Source organism: Vidua macroura, chromosome 22 (assembly GCF_024509145.1).
Source record: "Vidua macroura isolate BioBank_ID:100142 chromosome 22, ASM2450914v1, whole genome shotgun sequence".
NCBI classification, from domain to species: Eukaryota; Metazoa; Chordata; class Aves; order Passeriformes; family Viduidae; genus Vidua; species Vidua macroura.
Window position 1 is genome coordinate 5,623,467 of NC_071592.1, and position 20,974 is coordinate 5,644,440.

At 52.4% G+C, this 20,974-nt stretch overlaps 2 protein-coding genes across 5 annotated transcripts; one reads left to right on the forward strand and one right to left on the reverse strand.

Annotated features, from left to right (window-relative positions):
- CCDC15 (coiled-coil domain containing 15) lies at nt 1-13,882 on the reverse strand. Of its 4 annotated transcripts, none has more exons than XM_053997086.1 (12): nt 13,776-13,882; nt 13,166-13,357; nt 11,428-11,577; nt 10,445-10,609; nt 9,631-9,708; nt 6,347-6,508; nt 5,391-5,504; nt 5,142-5,261; nt 3,394-3,497; nt 1,317-1,487; nt 1,097-1,245; nt 1-415 (listed from the first exon to the last, which is right to left on the reverse strand). In XM_053997086.1, the coding sequence occupies exons 1-12, from the start codon at nt 13,779-13,781 to the stop codon at nt 309-311; spliced, it is 1,518 nt and encodes a 505-aa protein (XP_053853061.1). In that variant the 5' UTR covers nt 13,782-13,882; the 3' UTR covers nt 1-308. The 4 variants fall into 4 exon arrangements, with proteins under 4 accessions (XP_053853061.1, XP_053853060.1, XP_053853059.1 ...); XM_053997085.1 differs by having other exon boundaries at nt 13,700-13,785; XM_053997084.1 differs by lacking the exon at nt 13,776-13,882 and adding an exon at nt 13,694-13,773.
- Nucleotides 13,883-15,152: 1,270 nt separating this feature from the next.
- Nucleotides 15,153-20,925, forward strand: HEPACAM (hepatic and glial cell adhesion molecule). Its single transcript, XM_053997190.1, has 7 exons — nt 15,153-15,289; nt 17,489-17,830; nt 18,039-18,320; nt 18,428-18,521; nt 18,861-18,934; nt 19,021-19,091; nt 19,184-20,925. Exons 1-7 carry the CDS (start codon nt 15,205-15,207, stop codon nt 19,469-19,471), a joined length of 1,236 nt encoding a protein of 411 aa, XP_053853165.1. The 5' UTR covers nt 15,153-15,204; the 3' UTR covers nt 19,472-20,925.
- The last annotated feature ends 49 nt before the right edge of the window (nt 20,926-20,974 follow it).

Below are 20,974 nucleotides of genomic sequence, written 5' to 3' on the forward strand. Positions count from 1 at the left end.
ATCTTTGAAAGCAGTTTATTCCACAATAATGATTAGTCAATAAGAATATGTAGTCAATAGTCAGCTACTGGAATGCAAGTGCCTGCCATAAACCAACCCCACAGAGCAATTGCCTCCTTCACCTCGACCATCGCCCCGGCCAGCTGCACACCTGGGGCAGAGTGGGAGAGGCACAGCACAAACCGGAGCACACGAAGCGGGAGAGCAAAGGTGACACCGTCCTGGCAGCTGGCGTGGAGGGGCAGACAGGACACGGCACAGCCCCACTCCCTGCTGACCCCAGTCGCTGGGACACGGAGCTGCCTCGGTCACAGACGCTTCCCCGAGCGCGCACAGAGAGCAGCCAAGTCCTGGAGAGACCGCGTGGCTGCGTGGGCACAGGAGGAGATCGCCGAGTGCAGCGCCTGGCTGTAGGCTGAGCGGGACAGGGACACACAAACACTATCAGGGCACAAGAGTTGCACTTATGGCCCGAAACTGGGCTTGGCTCTAGCCTTTCACCAGAGCAGAGAGACAACGATTGGGGTTTAAGGTAAATCGACATGCCTGTAGTTTTCCACACACCCATTTGCACACTCTGCACACTCCCGAACATAAATCAATACACAAGCCAAAGATTATTTTATGAACCCAAATGTCTCCATCTTCCCTTCCAGATAACTCCCAGTTGCCCAGAGAGGTACTTCCCAAGCTGTGCTCAAGGTCAGAGCACTCCATCACCTAAGGAAAGCCATTTCCACACCTTTGTGCATCCTCCTGGCAGAAGGTTCAGCGTTTAAGGCAGAGGGCTCTGTGTCCCTAAAGAGATGCTTTGCAGCATTTTCCTCATGGCTGTGTCCATAGCCACACGTGGCTGTGTCACAGCTGTGTAATTTAACACATTGTAGGGGCTGGTGCCTTGCTGAGGATGCCACTACACTCCCTAAGGGACAGAGGTTGGGTCAAGCAGCAAAGCCCCTGACTTGCCCTCTCCAGAGCATATTTGGAAGAACATCTCTGCACAGCAGCCCAGGAGCAAGGAAACACCTATCCTGGTTTGATTTCTTCCTGTATAATCAGGCCCAGGTGTCTCCTCTTTGAAAGCAGGAGCTCCTACCTTTGTGATTTTTGTAGAAGATGCAGTTATTTGCACAGGTATCCGGATGGGAATCCCAGAAATCAGACCCACAGGAACACAGTGGGGGCAAGTCGATGTTACAGAGTTTGACTTTGTCCCTCATCTGGGCTCTCAGAGCTTCAACATACCTGCAAGGGATCAAACATTCACCTCTGGCAGTGACAGCTGGCTCCGCACGACGAGCGCAGACTGGCTGTACCTCATGCGCTCCTTATTCCGCTGCTGTCTGTCCCTCACTCTCCTCTCCTCCAGCTGGAGCTGAGCCAGGGCTTCCCAGGTTCCCTCTCCTGGGGAGGGCTCTCGCTGCTCAGCCATGTCTCGCATCTTCTGCTCCTCTGCCCGGCGCTGATTCTCCTTCTGCCTCTTAATCCTGCAGGAACACACATGCTTAGAGAAGCTTCCCATCCCAACCTCCATCCCTGGCTGTGAGGTCAGGGCACAGGAATCTGGGTGATGCTGCTGCTTTCAAAGACAGAAGTAATTCTGCACTAATCACAGTATTAAATATAAATTAATAGAAACAAATATATTGGCTTTAAACACAGAATGGTCAGAACAGCTTCCCAAGACTCCATTCTTCCCCCCATATGGCAACACCAGCCTATGAATGCTTTCCTGCCCTCAAACTCTTCCCGCCTGCCTGTTTTCTCACCATCCTGGACTTCCTCTTCCAGCTCCTTCCTGCATGACATCCACACATGCTCCTGCCACCCACAGTTCCCCAAAGCTGCACTTCTGTCCTTAAACAAAGCATGTAGGCTGGGCTCTTTAATACCCCCCAGAAAGGACCAACACCTTGGCTTCCCAGCTGCCCCACTTCCCATTGTTTCTGACTATGAGGCAGCTTGGATCCTTCTGTAAGCACCTTCCAGGACAGGGAAGCATGACAGGGCTGGGTACAGCAGAGAAATTCCAAGGATCCCACCTTTATTCCAAAACAGGCTTTAAGATGTACTTTTAGCCAAGTTTTCCTCTATTTCCTCAGTCTCCCTTGCACCTACACGGCCCTCCAGCCCTTTAGTGGAACCTGGGTTGTGTAATTTCCACCAAACACAACACACATTCCCCTGACAAGCAGCAATTGCAAAGCACAAAGACTTTACACCAAAGTGATATTTTATTCCCAAATGCAACAAGTGTCCCACGCCACTCCTTGCCAGGGGGCGTTAAAACCAAAATCAAGGCTGGGAAGAAGCCAGGCCAAGACATTTCAGACCTTACTTCATGTAGGGGGTCAAATCTTTACATTCAGAAAGAAAGTGCTGAAGTTGACCTTCTCTGGTTGAGTTATAAAATTGGAAATGTTTTTTAAATGAAATGTAGAACCTTAAGTACAGCACTATAAATCCACTCCAGAAAATGAGGCCAAGGCCAGCTTGGGGCTTTATACCCTGTAATTACAAACCCAGCTCCCCTCTGCACACACTTCAAGGGAAAAAATAATAATAAAAAGGTATTGCACTTACTAGGAATCCCTGGGGCCTTGCCAGCATTCACAGGGTAGGACAAGCTCTCCCAAGCTCCCCAGTGCCACTGGAATGTCAGGATGTGGCTCAAGGAGCACTGCTTTAGATTGACAGTTTTTCCCAAAAAATGGCCATGAAATCCTGCCCTGTGGTGCCTGTCCCACTCCCCCAAAGCCTGATCACAGAAGAGCCAGAATGGTCAGATTTATGTCAGTTAATTCAAAGGAAAGCCAGGGAAAAAACAAAAATTAGAGGACCTTTCCTATTTTGCTGTGAATTTGCAGAGCTTCTAATTTGCAGAGCTTCTCCTTAGTGAACCCCTTCACGGGAGAAGCTGAGAAAACTCCACCACAACCGATACTTTTACACAGAGTGTTCAACTCTGGAACAAATGCCTGTAAAATATTTTATTACACTGTATAAGTTTTTATGGCCGTGAGGGTGAAGGGTCTGATATTAAAAATGCCAGGGATGATCAGAGCTTAGCACGACGAGGTAACCTCACCCCAAAGTTTCTAAACACAGGCTTAAGTTCCCAGAGTCATGGTTTGGGAAGCTGCATCTCTCCCAGCCCCATGACTTGGCTCCCAGCTCCTAAATAAGCTGCACAGGGACTTCAAAACCAGCTAGAGAAGTGTTAAAGGACTCACCATGGCCCAAGGGTCTCTGCTGGGGGCTTGGCTGTATGAATCCCACCCCAGGGGGGTTACACATCAGTGCCTGCTTTACACCAGACAAACTCACAAGACTCTTCCAACCTTCTGAAGGACCCTGATGGAGGAGGTGACCCCACCACCTGCACGGACTCACTGGGCAACTCTGTGCTGCCTCTCCCGCTGCCACTGGTGTTCCCTCACTCGCTCCCGCTCCAGGGCCATGAAGAGGCGCCGGCACCGCAGGAACTCGCTCTGCCGCTTCGGAGAACAAGAGAAGGACATTTGGGAAGGATGCCTGGGATAAATATCGAGTGATATCAGTGCTCAGCTTGATTTCTGGAAGATGGAACCTCGCTCTTTCCCCAAAAGACCCTCAACATCTCTGAGTGCACATGACCCAGCACTGGGAAGCTGCAGAGATGACATCAAGGTAGGCAAGACCAAGTCATCTCAAAGCATTGGAGAGCTTTGTACCAGCATCCCTCCACTGACACTGCCTACGGATGGCAGCTCTGCCACCTGGCAAATTCCTAAATTGTCGCTTTGCTGATGGGAAAAGAGCAAATTCCAACTTCAGCCTGCTTGAATTTGGAGCCACCTGGATACTGGTGCTCCCCTGCAGTGCACTGGAACCCTGTATCTCCTCCAAAAGATGAACGTATAACACCAAGCTGGATTCTCTACATGCAGGAGAACCACCTGGGTGGCAAAACCATTGCTGTGACAAATCCAGGGGCCCTGCAGGGAAGAACTCCCATATGGATACTGAGGGTTTAATGTCTGGGCTTTGGCTGATCCCACTGATGCAGTAAGGGCAGGGAAACATCCTGGCTAAAGCTCACATCAAAAGCCCTCCTGCTGTGGGGTACAGAGATAGTTTGAGCTCCATGACTCCCAAAAATTTAATGCACAGATTTTTCCTCAAGAATGCCAAAACCTTTGGGCTGAGTTTGTCCACTTCACTTGGAGGAGAGAGCCCAGCACAGCTGGAGATAAAGGAGAAGAGATCACCAGGCTGCCAGTGAAGAATACCGGATGGAAAAAACCCAGGCAGAGGAGAGTGCTGCAAAACTAGTTATCTTGGATGGATCAGAGCCAAGGAGATTAAAAGCAAGAGGAAAGGGAACAGCAGGGTTAGGAGGAGCAGCCTGAGAAGCCCCAGCTGTTGTCACACTGGCAAGAAACCACAACCATATCTGGGATCAGTTGGTTGAAAAACACTTGTAAGAAACAAAAAACATGCAAATCGTTCATAATTTTACACTGCAAACTGCAAGAAAGGTGACAAAAGGAGAGAGAAATTTTCCTCTTCATGGCAGGAGGAAGCAGGAAAATAAAAGTCACTGGCTTTAGGCATCCAAGAGAAACATCATCACTGTGTATCACTCAGATTAGCATGAGCCAAACTGTCCAGGACACAGGCTGTAAACCCTCACTGTGAAATCATCCACTTGGCCTGCAGGCTGAGCTTGAGGCTATTCCCAAAAGCAAAGAAACCTTTATATTCCAGCCTTGTATTTAAACAAGATAAAGTTGGCTTTGTTCTTTTTTTTTTTTTTTTAAGCATTTTTGGCAGCTTCTTGGGCTCCTTGCAACTACAGCAAGCACCCCTTGGTTTTGCCAGGCAGAATGAAAGGAGCCTGTTTCTCCTTCAAATTTCTGGTGTTATTGAGATCCCAGATTTTGTAGGAGGAGTAGGTAACAGTTGCACTTAGTCACAACAGATTTTAAAAAATAACCTGGTAGCTTTGCCCAAGACCTGAGACCAAAAGCTACAAACTAAACCCAGCAGGGGTTTCATACATCAAAGCTCCTCTGAGGTTTCTTATTAGAGCCAGCAGCATTCCTAACACCCAATCTCTTTCAATCAAAACCACAAGGGCTTGGCTCCCCTGGACAGACCTGCTTCCTGGTTTCCTCTTGGTCAACACCAGCCCAGAGTTTGAGGGGAGGCTGGTATTCACTTTGTGGCCTCCCAGGAGGCCCAGGCAGGCTCGAGTCCTTCACCGACCCATCACAGACCTGAGAGACAACGGAAGGGAGCAGCATCAGCATTCACCACAGCTCTTTCTCATCTTCCCCCAGCAAAATGCTCTTCACTGGAGGCAGGGCCTCTGTGTGATCCCTCCAGACCTCAACAGGATGACCCACCTTGGAAATGGGCTTTATCTGGGGTACAGGTTGGCCATGAACAGGAGAGATGTGCCACATCTCAATATAGGAGTCTGAGCACCAAAGCATTGTCAAAACACCTCTGAAGATATCCTTGGAGGAGGGTTCTGGTTTAGTTTAAATATGGATGCACATCTCCCCATCCCAAACTTCTATTAAGAACTTCTTGAAGTGTGAAAAAAAATAACTAAATGTAAGGGGAATTCCACAGCCAACATCTCCCAAAACATCAGTGTAAACGTCAGCATAAACCTCAGCATAAACCTCAGCATAAACTTCTGGTCCCTATCTGCCCAGCCAGTATTTCTGCTCCAAGCTGGACTAATCCCCAGCCAAGGCTAGGCACACACAGCCACAGCCATAAAGCCTTTGCCAACCACCCCAGGGATTTTCACCCCCCAGATGCTCAAAAACAGCTGCCTGAAAACAAAAGAGGAAGGATAAGTACATCAAGCCCTCCTCAACCCCTCCTAGGGCAGGGCCTGCCGCCCCCAGGCACCAGGATTGCCACAGCCATCTCCTTCACCTGATACAAAGTTGGTTTTTTTGTTGGCTTTTTTGGTTGCCTTTTTTCCCCCCTCTTTTCAAGGCTTCTGATTTGATCTCTTTTGACCTCTTCCACCCTCTGGTCTTTCGGTGTGGTGTGAGCATGGCTCTGGGCATGATGTGACTGCATGCCCTGGTTTCAGCTTTCACCTGGGCAGCTGCCAAGTGGCATCACAAGCAGGCAGGAATCCAAGGCCATGAAAGCAGGGAATGGCAGTGCCGACCTCACTGAGCTCCAGTACTGCTCTCAAGCCCGTTTTGAGGATGCTGGGCTTAAGAGTTAAGCAGGCCTGAGGGAGCAACTGCTCTACTCCAAGAGTAGCCTCTTCCAGACACCAAAATAAATCCATGATCCAAACCACTTAAGACCAACTTTGCATGAGTCTTACTTTTTCCAACTCAATTTTGATGTAGAAGCCATCATCCTGCCCAGTGCCATGTGCAGCTGTGCCCTGCTCCAGCAGCTCAGCAGGCAGATCGTGGTGTCCTGCCAGCAGCAGCTCCTCACTCTCCTCCATGGGCACTGCAGCTGCAGGGCAAGGGTCTGGTTCCTGGAGAAGGGAGGACATGGGTGTAAACATGGAATTGAAATCTGGCTGCTTTGGTGCCAAGGGGAAACTGAACACCCTTGGAGCAGCTTTAACACACAGAAGGCTGTGTGTGCTGTCACTTGGATGTGATCTGGCAGCACCATGTGTTCAGCAGCACCATGGGTCACCAGAGCTGGGAAACAGGAATGTAGCAGGGTGACTGTGACTGTGCCCTCCCCAACTGCAGAAGCAGTGGGATAGACGTGGGGTGAAGGGAAGGCAAGGCAAAAACCTCTCCAGGCACTATTTCACAGTGGCAAGGAGCTGGAATCTCGGAGCGACACCAAGTGTGGAGTACACTCCTTCAGATGGGAAGTGGGCAGGCTCCCCAGTGGCAATCCACAATATTTTGAGAGGCAACAGACTGTTTCCTACAAAATAAAGAATTAAAATGCCAGAAGCAAGCTTGAAGCCAGGATAATTTTTTTTCCCCTTGCTTTCTTTTTTTCCTTCAGTATGGTGGGAAGAGATGTGCAGGACTGCTGACAGAGGGAAAGGATGGATCAGTAGGAGAACAGGTGATACCAAGGATTCCTTGATAACCCCATTATGATAGAAACATGACAGAATAGCTGCTTTGGTAAGGATAAGGAAATAGAGGGGAAGGGTTACTGCTTTAGAAGTTGCTCTGGAGCACTGAAGGTAGAAAGACATGACACTGTGGAAAAACAACACCAACTTGGTGGAATGAGATGCTGGGGAAAAGAATTTGGGTGCTGCTATGCTGGGGAGCTACAGCTGTCCACCAAAGCCTGAAGGCAAAGACTCAGTAACAGGATGAGCTGGAACACTGGACAGGTAATTTCCAGGCAATTACCATTCTGGTATCTGTTTGGGAAAGCAGGCAATTAACTCCTTGGATGCTTTTAACCTGAAAAGAAATCCTGGGGGGAGAGAAAGAGCAGCAATCTTAGGAACATGGAATATTATCACAGGGAATGCAATACTTTACAGGGAGAAAGGAGAAAGAAGAAGAAAAATGCAGAAAACATGACTGAGGGGGAAAAAACATTTCAGCCAAAGACTTGCTTTGAGTTAGCAGCAGCAGGGAGAAAAATGTCAGGACTATTATTGGGAAGAAAAAGTCAGGTTATTCCTAAAGCTGACGTTTTTAATGAGGATGGACCTCCCCTGGGCCCAAACAGCTCCCTGAAATCTGTGGTCCAGATTATTAGAAAAGGACACAAGGAAAGCCTTTCTTTACTTAAAGGAGAGGAAAAGGAAATACCAAATAGAAGATTTTAGCCTGGAGAGTTTAACTGTGACTTTTGAAAAAACAAGAGGACATCACCTTGCAAACTATCTGTAAGCCACAAGAAAACAAGATAAGCGGCAACCAGCATAAATTTGTCAAGAGCGAGTCAGGCCAGGATAAACTGAATGTCTTCTACAATAGAAGGAAGAGGCCTCAGGCAAAGAGCAGCAAAAGACTCTGGGGTTCAGCTGAGCTCTTGACTTGGCCTAATTCAACACTGGGGTAAAGCAAAACCTGTTAGATGGAAGTCTGATGTGGGATGCACAAAACTGATTAAAAACATGGCCCAGATTTGGTCTCAGGAGTTCACTGCACAGAAATAGGGTAAGAACTAGGGTTCTGCTCTTTGATTTCATTATCAGCCTGGATGAAGGAAGAAAGAAGCATCTTGATTAAGCTACTGACCCCACTTGCCTTGTAGAAGTATTGGATGAAAAACCCTTGAGGTAAAACCAAAGAAATGGGCTGGAATACAAAGCACAAGGAAATCCAGGGAACACCAAAGCAGAGGCAGCACTACCAAGGGGGTTAGGTCCATGGTTATGTCTGTGGCAGCCTTTTGCACCTGAAGAGAAAGGAACAAGTTGCTGTCCTGCCAGGCTGGGAACATGCCAAACCTTCATACAGGGAGAGATTTAGATTAATATGGGAGCTTTTTTCTCCTCATATATCATGGAGTAATAAAACAGAGCAATGCAATAAATCAATATATGCTTCCCAGAATAAATTAGGGAAGCTGTTAAACTTCCTTATGTAGATTAACTGTAGGTGCAGAGAGGCTGGGATGGGAGGATGGTCCCAAACCCCTGCCAGTGTTTCTCACTGCTGTGGATGACTAGCTCAGGACTCCCACGGATCTCCTGTAACCCTCTGGCTCACCAGGGCAGTGCCTTTATTATTTATGTGAGGTCATAAATCAACTTATCTCACTGAATGCATTAGTAGCTCAGACAAGAAGGATGTTTGCTGTTGGAAACAGGTAACAAGGTTTTTCAGACCATAATTGTTGTGTTTCTCTGAGTCTGCTTTGCAGAGCTGACTGACTTCATCAGAAATCCAAGAGTACAAAGAAGAAGAGCCAGAGCAGCCCTTCTGTAAAGGGTAGTTTCTAGATAATCAGCAAAGATCTATTATTTCACCTTTGGTGAACCTGAGAAAGAGAAGGGAATGAAGATTTACAGGATGGGCAGGAAACTGGGTCCAGAGGCAATAAGTCAAAACACCAGGCTGGGTTGCGCCTGGTGTTCTCCAAAGTACATCAGTTCAAGGAAGGTCTTGGCATAGAGACCGGGAAAATAGCTACAATACAAAAGTGGTCTTGAGAACTGAAGGAACAAAAGCAGGATGAAATTCAGCAGAACAAAAGGTGGGACTGAACTCCTTCCATGCACTGCTTTGAGGAAAGCAGCTGCATGCCAACCGTTCTCCACCAGAAGCCAGCCCCGGGTGAGGAAAAACCCTCCAGATCTTTGCCACCCACACAAAACAAGCAATTGATGCAATGGAAAGAGTTGTCGAGGTTTGAAGAAATAAAGGCACCTGAAGGGAGGGCTGGTCATCACATTCCTCCCAGATACCCAGATCACAATCTCAACCTTTAAAAGTCTATTTTGCATTCTTGAGTTCATCTCAGAAATGTTTCCACACACTTTATCTTGCTGCCTTCTCTGAAATGGGTTACCCACAAGCTGCATCAGGAAAGCACAGTTTATTTCATTCCTGATGGAGAAACTTCCTGAATTATGTTTTGGATTTGCTAATTAGAGCCAAACCTTCAGCAGTTTGCAAGGTGATTTCTCTGCCCTCAGCCCAGCCAGCCCTTGCTCACCTCCTGCCTCCAGGCGCCGGGGGACACGATCCTGCGGGACGCCAGCCTGCGCCGCACCTGCTGCACAGCCCTGCTGAGCTGAGCCCAGAGGAGAGGCAAAGAAAACACAGGACAAATTCAGCTGCATGGAGACATCTCCCAGTCAGTCTGCTCCAGCCAAGATGCTCAGTCAAGGCAGCATGACCCAACACACAGTCAGGGTCTTTCAGAGCTGCCCCAAGGTACTGAAATTCTGATCCAGGCAACTCATCTGCTCCCAAAACATGTTGCTAAGATGCCAGATCCCAAATTTTCTTGCTTGGTATCCAGCCAGAAGTGATTTTCCACCCCAAGGTACTTCAACTGGAATGCATCCCATGGTGCTCCAACTGCAATAACTCCAGCTCCTAGGCGAGCGCACAGGCTTTCTAAACCACCAAATGCACTATAAACATCACTATTAAAAAAAAAAATAACTTAAACAGTCCTGAAGGCAAGTTTTTCCAGATTTTGGGCTGCACGAGACAAGCTGCAATGAGGTGGCACCACCTAGTGCCACCTCTGTGGCAGGACACTGCTGGGAAAACACTGTGCCTGCCAGCAGCCAGACCAGTTCAGCCACAGCATCTGGGATGAGGCACCCAGCTGGATGCTCTGAGGAGCACCACAACGTTCAGGGTGACAGTGCAAGCTAATGTTTCATCCAATATCTAAACCCAAATACTAGGGATGTGCTGTAGAAGAACAAAAGAAAACACAGCCCGTTCCCTACTTCAAACACTGAGGATCCAAAATGCCGAAGCAACGATGGAAGCGCAGGAGGGGCAGGGCTCACCTTGGCAGCTTGTTGCTGGAATGGCTCCCCACGCTGCTCTTCTGGCTGGGCTGGGCCAGAGCCAGCACTGGGTGCACAGATGATGGGAGCAGGGAAACGCTGGAATAGGCATGTGTTTTTCCACGAGGTGGAGTACTGCAGAGCAGCACAGCTCTCCCTCTCCACCTGCCAGGAAAAAGCCAGAGGGATCTCCAACCATGACCCAGCAAGATGTCAACCGTGGTGACATTTCACCACCCTTAGGTGAAATTTCTTGGGAGGAAGGTTTTGGCTCTCCATGCTGAGAATACAAAGAATCATCAGGTTCTTTGGGGCTGAGGGCATTTGCGGGCTTCCCGCTTGGAGCTGGCAGAGTTACATGAGGACATCCCTAGCCAGCCATGGAAACAGCCCAAACACCCCAAGGGTGGCCAAAGCTGGTGACATGTTCAGTGCATTCTCTTTTCTGCCACAGTCAGATCCTGGCAAGCCTCCCCAGCACTTGTTTGAGAATAGAAAGAATTAAATATATTCACAGGATAATCCAAAACAAGCCCATGGGGGAAAAGGGAATGTGGAGACAGAGGGAAAGTGTTGTTTGAAAACTACTTGGCTGCTCTGGAAAAGGGATCGGAAAAGAAACAGCAGAAAAACTGCTTTGCTTCAAAGGCAGCCAGGACACATCCACATCATTCCCAACTCCTGCCTGGCTGTTTTTTAACTCTAGGCAATTCCACAGAGAGCTTCAGAACTCTGTTCTGCTGTTGCCTGAGGGAGCCAATAACCTTTCCCTGGGGAGGCTTCAAAGCATCTCCAGCACCAACCAAAGTGTCACGCTGACCCAGCCTGGACACTGTTTGCCACCACAGGGTCTGGAAGCTCAGATTTTCTCATTTTTCTTCATTAACACTTTGACTTAAGGTGTTGACTTAAGCTCCAGTGTTTGGATTTTTCCCAATTAATGTTGGGTTTGGAGGGGTTTTTCCTGGCAGAGCCTCACTTACTGCTTCGTAGGCCTTCTGCAGCTCCAGCCTCCGGCGCAGCCTGACCTGCCGGTTCACCCGCTGCCTCACCTCCTCCTGGAACCTCCTCAGGCTGGCTGCCTTCTCCCGCTGCTGCTCCTTCAGCTCCTCCTCCACCCGGAACGCCGAAGCCTGGGCGAAGTGGAAGCAGATTTCACCAGGGTTTTGCTACACTGTAGCATTAGAGCAGCCTGTGTCCCTGGATTCTCTCTTCCCCCACTCAGAGCGACCAGGCAGACAAGCAGCGCCCAGAGCAAACTTCATGTTTTGTTTCAAAACGTGGAATAACAGCTTGGACAATATCTACTGGGTTATTATGGGCTGGATTGAGTCTAACTAGAGAAACAGAGCATGCACACCTCTGCCTTTGCCTCTCTGCAACACACAGGGAAGGAAAGAAAAAGGAGACCCTCAGAGCAGCCCCCAGCTCCTGCTCCCATTAAAGGATGCTCAACTATCCAAAGCCTGGATCCAAAAGGAACAGGCCAGCCCCTCATCCTAATAATGTTCTGCAAGGCTAGAAGCACAGCACTGCTTCAGAAAGTCTTTACCATCTGAAGTGAAAGATTAAGAGCAATGACCTGAAAAACCCAAAAATCCCATTTTGTTTCCTTTGCAATTCTGCCAAGCAACACCACCATGGCTTAAATTAAAACAGCACTGCTCTCCTGGCTGCCAACACAGCCAGAGAAACCAGAGACTGAAGGGATGGATGAAAGGGGTGAGGCCCAAGATGAACTTGGGACAGCAGGGTCAGCACAGCCCAACAAAACTCCAAGATGGGGGAAAATCCACACTGTTAGGGATGAAACCAAGACAGTGCTCCAGGGAACAGCCCAGTGCCAGCTCACCCACTGCCCGCCTCAGCAGCAGCTCTGATGCATGAGGCTTTACTATGGATTAATTAGAAGTGCATTAAATAAGCTGAGATAACCCTGGGCAGCTTCATTCACCTCTGGAAGCCTCACATGGGAGGCCCCAGGAGCATCCAGGCCCCTTGAAGCTGTCAGGAAAAAAATCAGCTCCCCCAGAAGTTTCACAGTGCCAAGACAGAAGTCCTGTGGAATATGGAGATGATTGATTTCCATAAATTATCTCAACCTTTCAGGATTTAAATTACAATACAGAAATAAATCATCTCAGAAGGGCATGAGCTTCTATAATGTTCAGACATTAATTACAGGGGACTGAACTCATCATCCAATATTTAATGCACTTTTAGTCCTCTTAGAATAACCCTCAAAACAGAAATCCCTGAGATAAGCATGCATGAAGATTTCCTTAAGTGTTTCTAATGGGGTACAGTGGAGATTAGGGTTACGACTGAAACACTCAGCTTAATTTTTTTTTTTTTAATCAGCAACACAGAACAAAATCTCGACTCCTTGACATCCTTTAGAGACGAGTGGGAAAGCGAGAAGCAGCACTGGCTGGGTTCCCTACCTGACTGACGTGTAAAATTGATGCATTTCTCCTCAAAAAAACACAGTTTATTGGAGGAGGATCAACTCAGAGAGATGTTGAGGGCTTGTGCAAAGGGGAGGCCAGACTACATGAACATCACAGTGGCTTCTGACCCTGCTAAATCACATTAAAACAAATTATTATTTTTAGGAGCCATGTTCCTGGCTGTGAAAAAGACCACTTTTGGCTCTGGTCCCCTGGGGGTTTGACTGGGACACTGAAGGGTTCGAGACGCCCCGGCAGATGGTGCACTCACAAAGGCCGGGCTCTGCTGCCCTGGCGCACTCTCCACCCACACGGCCACGGGTGCCACGCTCTGGTTCCTCTCGGCCAGCACCCGCCGTCTGCGCTGCAGGGCTCTCGCCTGCTGCCGCCCCGGGGGCTGCCCGGCCCCCCGGCGCTGCTCCTGCCCGGGGAGCGCCATCCCGGCACCGCCGCGGGCCCGGCCCTGGGGACGGGGAGCAGAGCTCAGGGTGTGCTCCCGGGCACGCCAGCCCGCGCCCTGCCCCACCTCCTGCACCCCAGGGCCCTCCCGGCCCTCCCCGCGCACCCTCCTGCAGCTCGGACCGGGGACCCGCAGCCTTCCGAGGCTGACAGCCCCTCTACCCCATCACTGCACCCTCTTCTCTCCCCGCTCCCTCCCACCGTTACCCAACCCCACCTCCAGCTCCCCCCTTCCCCCGAGGTTCGTGCTCCAATCTCCCCGTATCCCCACTCCACTGCCCCCATCCCAACCAGCCCCTCCCCAAGCACCTCCTCACGCCCAGGAGACTCCCCTGCGCACCCTCACCCGCCCCTGGGCACTGGTCCACGGCCTCGGGCCCATCCTCCCGTATCCCCCGAACGCCTCCTGTACTCCTCTACACCTTCATTGCCCGTAACTCCCCTCGCCGAGCCCCGAGCCCGGCGCGGCCCCTCAGGCCGCACCAACCGCCACTTCCGCCGCCACCGCAGCTTTGAATCCTGGCGCCACTTCCGCCGCACGGCCACGCCCCGGGACACACGGCCACGCCCCCGTGAGCCTCGGCCACGCCCCGATCTCGCCTCGGTCACGCCCCCGGGAGCCCCGGCCACGCCCCCTGGGGCCCCGGCCACGCCCGTCCTTGCCCCTCCTCGGCTCAAGCCCCGCCCCCTCCGCCATAGCCAGCCGCAGGCCGCCCGCAGCCGCAGCCCCTCAGGATCTGAGCTCGCCGGTTCGAGTCCCGCCTCCGGTGGGACGGGAGCGGGGGAACCGTGTCTGCCTCAGAGCATCCCTGAAACTGCCCCCTGAGCATCCCTGGCACACCCCACACAGAGCATCCCCGTGCAAGTCGCTCCCAAATGTCCTTATGGTGTCTCCCCACGGCATCCCCGAGCCCCTCTGAGTATCCCCTTACCACATCTCCACACAGCATCCCCCCAAAGGCCCCCCCCAAACACCTCCCCAGAGTGTGACCCCGAAGCACCTGCCTCACGAGTCTGCCTCCCTTAATGTCTCCCCAAAATTCCCTCAAAGCCTCTTTCTGTAGCATCCCCCAACCCCCCTCTGGACCATCTCCCCATAACGCGTCTGCCCCAAAGCATCTCCCTCCCTCTGGGACAGGATGCTTGGAGGCATCGACCCCTCTTGGGGGCCAGGAGCCCTCCGGGGGGGTGGGCGGTGGCTCACTGGGGTGATGAGCTTGGCAGGTCTCGGGAGGGGGGTGGGAAATGCCTCCGGGCATCCTGCCTCACATCCCGCTGCCCTATTCAGCGATGCCCGGGGAACTTGCACTAATTGGCATGGAGCTGGAATGAAGCCTGGATTCCACCAGGCTTCATTTTAGAGCCTGGGAAGAGGGGGGGGAAAAAAGCAGGGGGAGCTCTTTTGGGGTGGGGGTTCAGCTTTGCAAAATACCCCTCCTAAAGAAAACCCCAGCTTATCTGAATGGGGCGTTCAGAGCCCAAAATCCCATTGGATTGCCCGCAGAGGGGATGGCAAACCTTAGCTGGGCTCGATGGGGTGATGCCCCCCTACCCCAAGTGTGTCCCGGGGACTGGGAAAACATGCAACTGGGGGTCTGTAACCGGGGAAAAATTGCAAATCTGAGTGGTTTTTCCTCAAATAAATGTCAGCTCGAGGCCTCAGAGGAGGCGAAAGCCACCAGGACACAGGGCTCTATTGAGAAAAGAAAGAACAAAAAAAAAAAAAAAAAAAAAAAAAAAAAAAAAAAAGGGAAAAAAATAAATTAGCCGGGCGAAGCGCCAAGCCGGGAGCTCCGAGGGACGTGCCCAGAGTGGGGAAGCGGAGCAATTCGGGGGGCGAGCCTGCCCGAAATGTGGGGAGCGCCGGCTGCCCCGCGGGGCCACCCTGCTCCCCCCTGCTTGCTGCCGCTGACCTGGCTTCTGGCGCTGCATGCAGGTAGGGAGTTTTCCCATTTTTTTCCACGTTTTCCCGTTTTTTCCATGGGTCTCGGGGGTATCCGGATGAAGGATGAGGGCCGGGGGGGGTGATGAGGGTGGTGATGCCCTATGGGGGGGTTGGAGGGAGGGTTGTTGCGCTGTCGAGCGTACCCTCTGCTTGGGAGCTGGGAAAAAAGGGGGTAAAATTGGAGCGAAAACTGGGGAAAACACTTTTCTGGAGCCAAGCAGATCCTGATGTGGGGGAGGATTTGGCACTGCCCCCACCCTGAGCTTCTCCCCATTTTTTTTTTCTTCCCTGAACCCCATTTTTTCCTAATTTTTTAACATCTCCAGATATTTTCTCTTACCCATTCTTCAGCTTCCCTTAAAAAGTCATTTTTCACCCCATTGCTCGGCTTGCTTCATCCCACTGCAACCCTGGTTTTCTCTGTAATTTATTCTCTAAATTCTCACTTTTTGGAATTTAATGAGCCCCAAACCACCCCATCCCAGGTCTGGCAACACAGAAAATCATTTTTAACAATTTTATTCCATTTTACTAAAGTTTGTGCCCAAAAGCAGCCCTGGGGAGGCCCCATTTCCCTTCAGATGGGGAGGATGGATGAAAAACAAAACCAACTGGGTTCTTTGCTGGCTTTGACTTAGACCCTAAAAACAGCCAGGGCTGCGGTGAGGACACCCCAAAAATACTGCAGGGCTTTTTTTTTTTTAAAAAAAAAGGTATTTGTGCCACAAAATAGTGTGAAAATTAGGATTTTTGTCGGGCTTTTTCAACAAAAGCCATTGAAAAGGGCTGGGAGATCTCCATCCCTAAGCCAAGGATGCTGTAGGAAAATGGAGCATTTCCTGATTTATTAATGAACTCCCAATTTTTTTTATCCAGAGTGGAGAAAAACTTAGGAATAGGGTTAAAAAAAGAGAAGAAACAGTTAAAGTGTGGCGATTTGGCGGTGCACAGGGAGGGGGCAGGGAGGCATTGAAGGCCACATCCCCATCCCATGCCTTGGCCTTCCCTGTGGGGTGAGGGTTCCCCTAAATCTGGCGAGTCGGGGCATGTTTGTGGGGCCGAGCGCGGCGCTGCCGGGGAGGACGGACGGACGGATGCTGCATACCAATAGGTCCCATGACTTTTCGGGCTTGTTTAAGGCCTTTCTTGCTCCCGCTTCACGCAGCCCAGCTGGTTTTCCCACTCTCCCCTCCTCCTCAATATGGGGTTTGTTCGCTGTCGATGACGGTGTCCGTATGGGGGGCTCATGGATGGGACCTCTGGGATGTCAGGACGGGGATGCTAAGGTATTTTGGGGAGGGAGAATCTTTTGGGGAGTCCCCTCCACCAAAAAATCGTGTTTTTACACTTTTTCCCTGTCTTTTTTGGCTTAAAACCAGCGATGAGGAGCAATGCACGTGCATAGACTCTCGTGATGCAGTTTTGTGTCTGAGGGGGCTTTGTCTAGACAGGAGCATCCAATGGGGACGGGGGTGAGATACAAAATCCTTCCCCCCCACCATTTTTGGGGGAATTAAGGTATCTTTGCAAAGCATTGCACTGATCAGAGCACTGGCATCTCTCACTCCCCAGGCAGTTTTTGCAGGGCAGTGATACAACTTTGCCAAGGGTTGCCTCAACCTGCCTCCCACCCCCTGCATTTTTGCAAAGGGTTGCACCGACCTGGCTGCAGGAGCACTCCCCCTGCATTTTTGAGGGTGACAGATGAATTTCTGAAAAGGGTTGCATTGACCCAGCTGCAGGAGAGCTCCTGCCCAGGCCCTACACATTTTGGGGGCACCACATGCATTTTTGCAGAACCTAGCAACAGGAGGTGTGCCATCCACACCGCCTCCTTGCATTTTTGGAGTGACACAAGCGTTTTTGCAAAGGGTTGGTTATATTGACCTGGCTGCAGGAGCACTCCCACCCCCAATGCAGCTTTGGGGGGTGATAATGCCTCTTCACAGGAGGTTGCACTGACCCACCTCCCATGCCCAAAGCAATTTTGGAGTTGATTCCTTGATTTTTTTTTCATGTTGCATTGATCTGAGTGCAGGAGGGCTCCCACCCCTCATGCACTTTTGGGGTCACACGTGCATCTTTGCAAAGGTTATGGAACCAAGCTGGGCACCTTGGGGGTGCTCAGCACAGCTCCAGTTTGGCATTTCCCTGTTTTCTCCATGCTCGGCACCCCACTGTCTCTCCAAGGTCTGCTGGCAGGGGTGAACATCACCAGCCCCACGCCGCTGGTCCGTGGCACGGCGGGCAAGGCGGCGCTGCTCTCGGTGCGCTACGCCAGCGCCAGCGCCGACAAGCCAGTGGTCAAGTGGCAGCTGAAGCGGGACAAACCTGTCACCGTCGTCCAGTCCATCGGCACCGAGATCATTGGCAACCTACGGCCCGACTACCGCGACCGCATCCGCGTGCTGGAGAACGGCTCGCTGCTCATCAGCCCCTTGCAGCTGGCTGATGAAGGCGCTTACGAGGTGGAGGTGTCCATCACCGACGACACTTTCACCGGCGAGAAGACCATCAACCTCACCGTGGACAGTAAGGGCAAGGACATCCAGTGGAGACTGGGTTATCCATGGGATGTCTTCCCTGAGCACATATTGGGAGGGCTTTCTCCAGCTGGGAGGCGGTTTTGGGGGTTTCAGCCACCTCAAGTTGGTGGGGTTTTGATGGCTCTCTTCCTGCCCCCTGAGCCCATCTGTCCCCTGAGACACGGCGTCACTGTGGCTCCTCTACTTGCCCACAGTTCCCATCTCAAAGCCCCAAGTGCTGGTGGCCTCCTCAACGGTTCTGGAGCTCAGTGAGTTCTTCACCCTCAACTGCTCACACGAGAATGGCACCAAGCCCACCTACACCTGGCTGAAGGACGGGCGGCCGCTGAGCAACGACTCCCGCCTGCTCCTCTCCCCTGACCAGAAGATCCTCACCATCACCCGTGTTCTCATGGCTGACGATGACGTCTACAGTTGCCTGGTGGAGAACCCCATCAGCCATGGCCGCAGTGTCCCCGTGAAGCTCACTGTTTACCGTAAGACACCCCTTCTCCCCTCCTGCACTCCCAGGTTTGGCCATCCCTTGCAGATACTTTCAGCTAAAATTTTTGGGGGTTTGTCCCCCCTCATTCCTCTCCTGCAGGCCGGAGCTCTCTCTACATCATCCTCTCCACGGGCGGCATCTTCCTTCTTGTCACCCTGGTGACAGTTTGTGCCTGTTGGAAACCCTCCAAGAAGTACGTGTGGGGATAACAGGGGAGACAAAGGGGGTTGTCCCATCTTGTCCCATCCTCTCTTGTCCCATCCCATTTTGTCCCATTTTATCTCTTCCCATCCTATCTCGTCCTTCATCCTATCTCATCTTGACGCATACTACCCCATGCCATGCCATGCTGTCTCATGCCATCCCATCACATCCCATCCCATCCCATCCCATCCCATCCCATCCCATCCCATCCCATCCCACTCTCTCTCCCTGCAGCACTTGACCCTTCCCTGGATGAGCCACAGGCAGTTCCCCCACTGCCTCTAGCACGATGCCGGTGCTGCCCCATCCATCCCCTATCCCTTTCCAGGGAGAAGCGACAAGCAGAGACACAACCAACCTCTGACTACGCTGAGCAGGACGAGGAGCGCCTGAAGCACGAGGGTGAGTGCCAGCCTCGGCGTGGCGGCGGTGGGTTGGGGGAACACCAATGCTCCTGGCATGGTGAGCAGCACCTTGCTTCCACACAGCCGAAGGCATCCCACGGAGCGGCGAGCACGAGCGCAAGAACCCAGTGGCTTTGTACATCCTTAAAGATAAGGTGAGAGCCAGCAGCACCAGTAGCACACCGGCAGCATCCCAGCACAGGGTCTCGTACACGTCCCACGTTTTTCTCCTCTGGGCTTTTGGCAGGACTCGCCGGAGGCGGAGGAGGATTCACTGCCGGAGCCCCGCGGCACAGTGGAACCAGGCTACACCAGCTCGCCAGTACCAGCAGCCGGTCGCTCGCCAGGGCCAGTGGGGCGTTCGACTCGCCGTTACCATCGCTCGCCAGCTCGCTCACCCGCCTCGACGCGGACCCACAGGTCACCACCGGGTTCGCCGGCACGCTCCCGCGGCGCTCCGCGGCTGCTGCGGACTGCCGGCGTCCACGTCATTCGGGAGCAGGAGGAGGCCAACGCCGTGGAGATCAGTGCCTGAGCAGGGGGACTGTGCGCGCTTTGGTGGCAGCGTGCAAGCGGGCAGGGACACCAGCACGGCCACACTTCCGCCACCGAGCAAGCGGGGACACCGGCACAGCCCTGCTCCCGCCACTGGGCGTCATTCTGCTCGGCGTAAAGTCACTAATTTCCTATTGATCCCACACAGAGCTCCCCTCTTCCGTCCCCCATCTTCCTGGGGCATCGCTTTAATGGCTTTCTCGCCGGGACGAGTGTGCAGGGAGCGTGCAGAAAGCACACGCGTGTGCAGAGAGAACATGCAATCAGTGCACGGAGAGAGTGTGCCAGAGGGTGTGCATGGAGCATGCAGAGGGAGCGTTCGAGCACTGCACACGTGCATGGAGCGTGCAGGAGGGCACATGGACTGTGCACACGGGGTGCATGGGGGCAGCACGAGGGTGTGCAGCAAGTGTGCCCACAGTGTGCGAAGAGGATGCACAGAGCATGCAAGAGAACACGTGGAGCCCATGGAGAAAACACACATGGAGCGTGCAGCAAAGGCTGCACAGAGCGTGTATGGAGTGTGCAGTGTCCACTGAGCCTGCATGGCCTCTGTGAGCGTGCCAGCCCTGTGTGTGTGTTCCAAGCGTGCACAGTGCGCAGGGTCCATGCAGTGAGCGCCTGTGCAGAGTGTGCACGGAGCGTGGGGAGTGAGCACGCACACAGCATTTGCACGGGACAGGCATGCAGCATGTGGCGAGTGTGCAAAGAGAGTGAGCAGAGAGGGTGTGTGTAGTGCTTGCACAAAGCACACGCAGAATGTGCATGGTGTGTGTGGAAAGAGTGTGCACAAAGCGAGCAGCTGAGTGTGCTCAGAGCATGCACAAGAGTGAACCTGCAGTGCTGGCACAGGGCACACGTGGAGCCTGCGGTGGGTGTGCAAAGAGTGCGCGTGCTGTGCTTGCACAGGGTGTGTGTGGTGCGTGAGGACAGAGCGAGCACAAAGCAGCTGAGCATGCTTGGAGCGTGCACACGCACACAGGGAGCACACACACTGCATGCCCAGCGACCATGCATGCACACGTGTGTGCAAGAGCACGGTGCCCGCCCGCCGTGGCACAGCCCCCATGCATGGAGCAGGACATGCACTGGCACACAAGCTCGCCCAAGGGCGCAACACACATAAGGGGGTCTAAACAGGGGGCTCCCTCCTGCCCGCCCAGCTCCTCAGCTGCAATGTCCCCTAAACGTGGGCTGGAAGCCCTGGTCCAAGCATTGCCCCTTAGCCATGGTAGGATTTTCTGTGAAAATCCCCTGGTTTTGGGGCACATGATGCTGTCTCTCCCCAAGCCTTCATGGGAAATAGGTTTAGGATGAAAAGCAGAGAGTGGCCGGCCAAGCGAGCCGGGCCCTGGGGCACCCGGGGTGGGTGCCGGGGCACCCCGGAGTGCTCGGGGTGCACTACTAACCAATAAACTAAACATACTACCCGTCTGGTGGTGGCACCCTTGGGAGTCTTTGTGGGACGGGGTCCCCCAGGGTG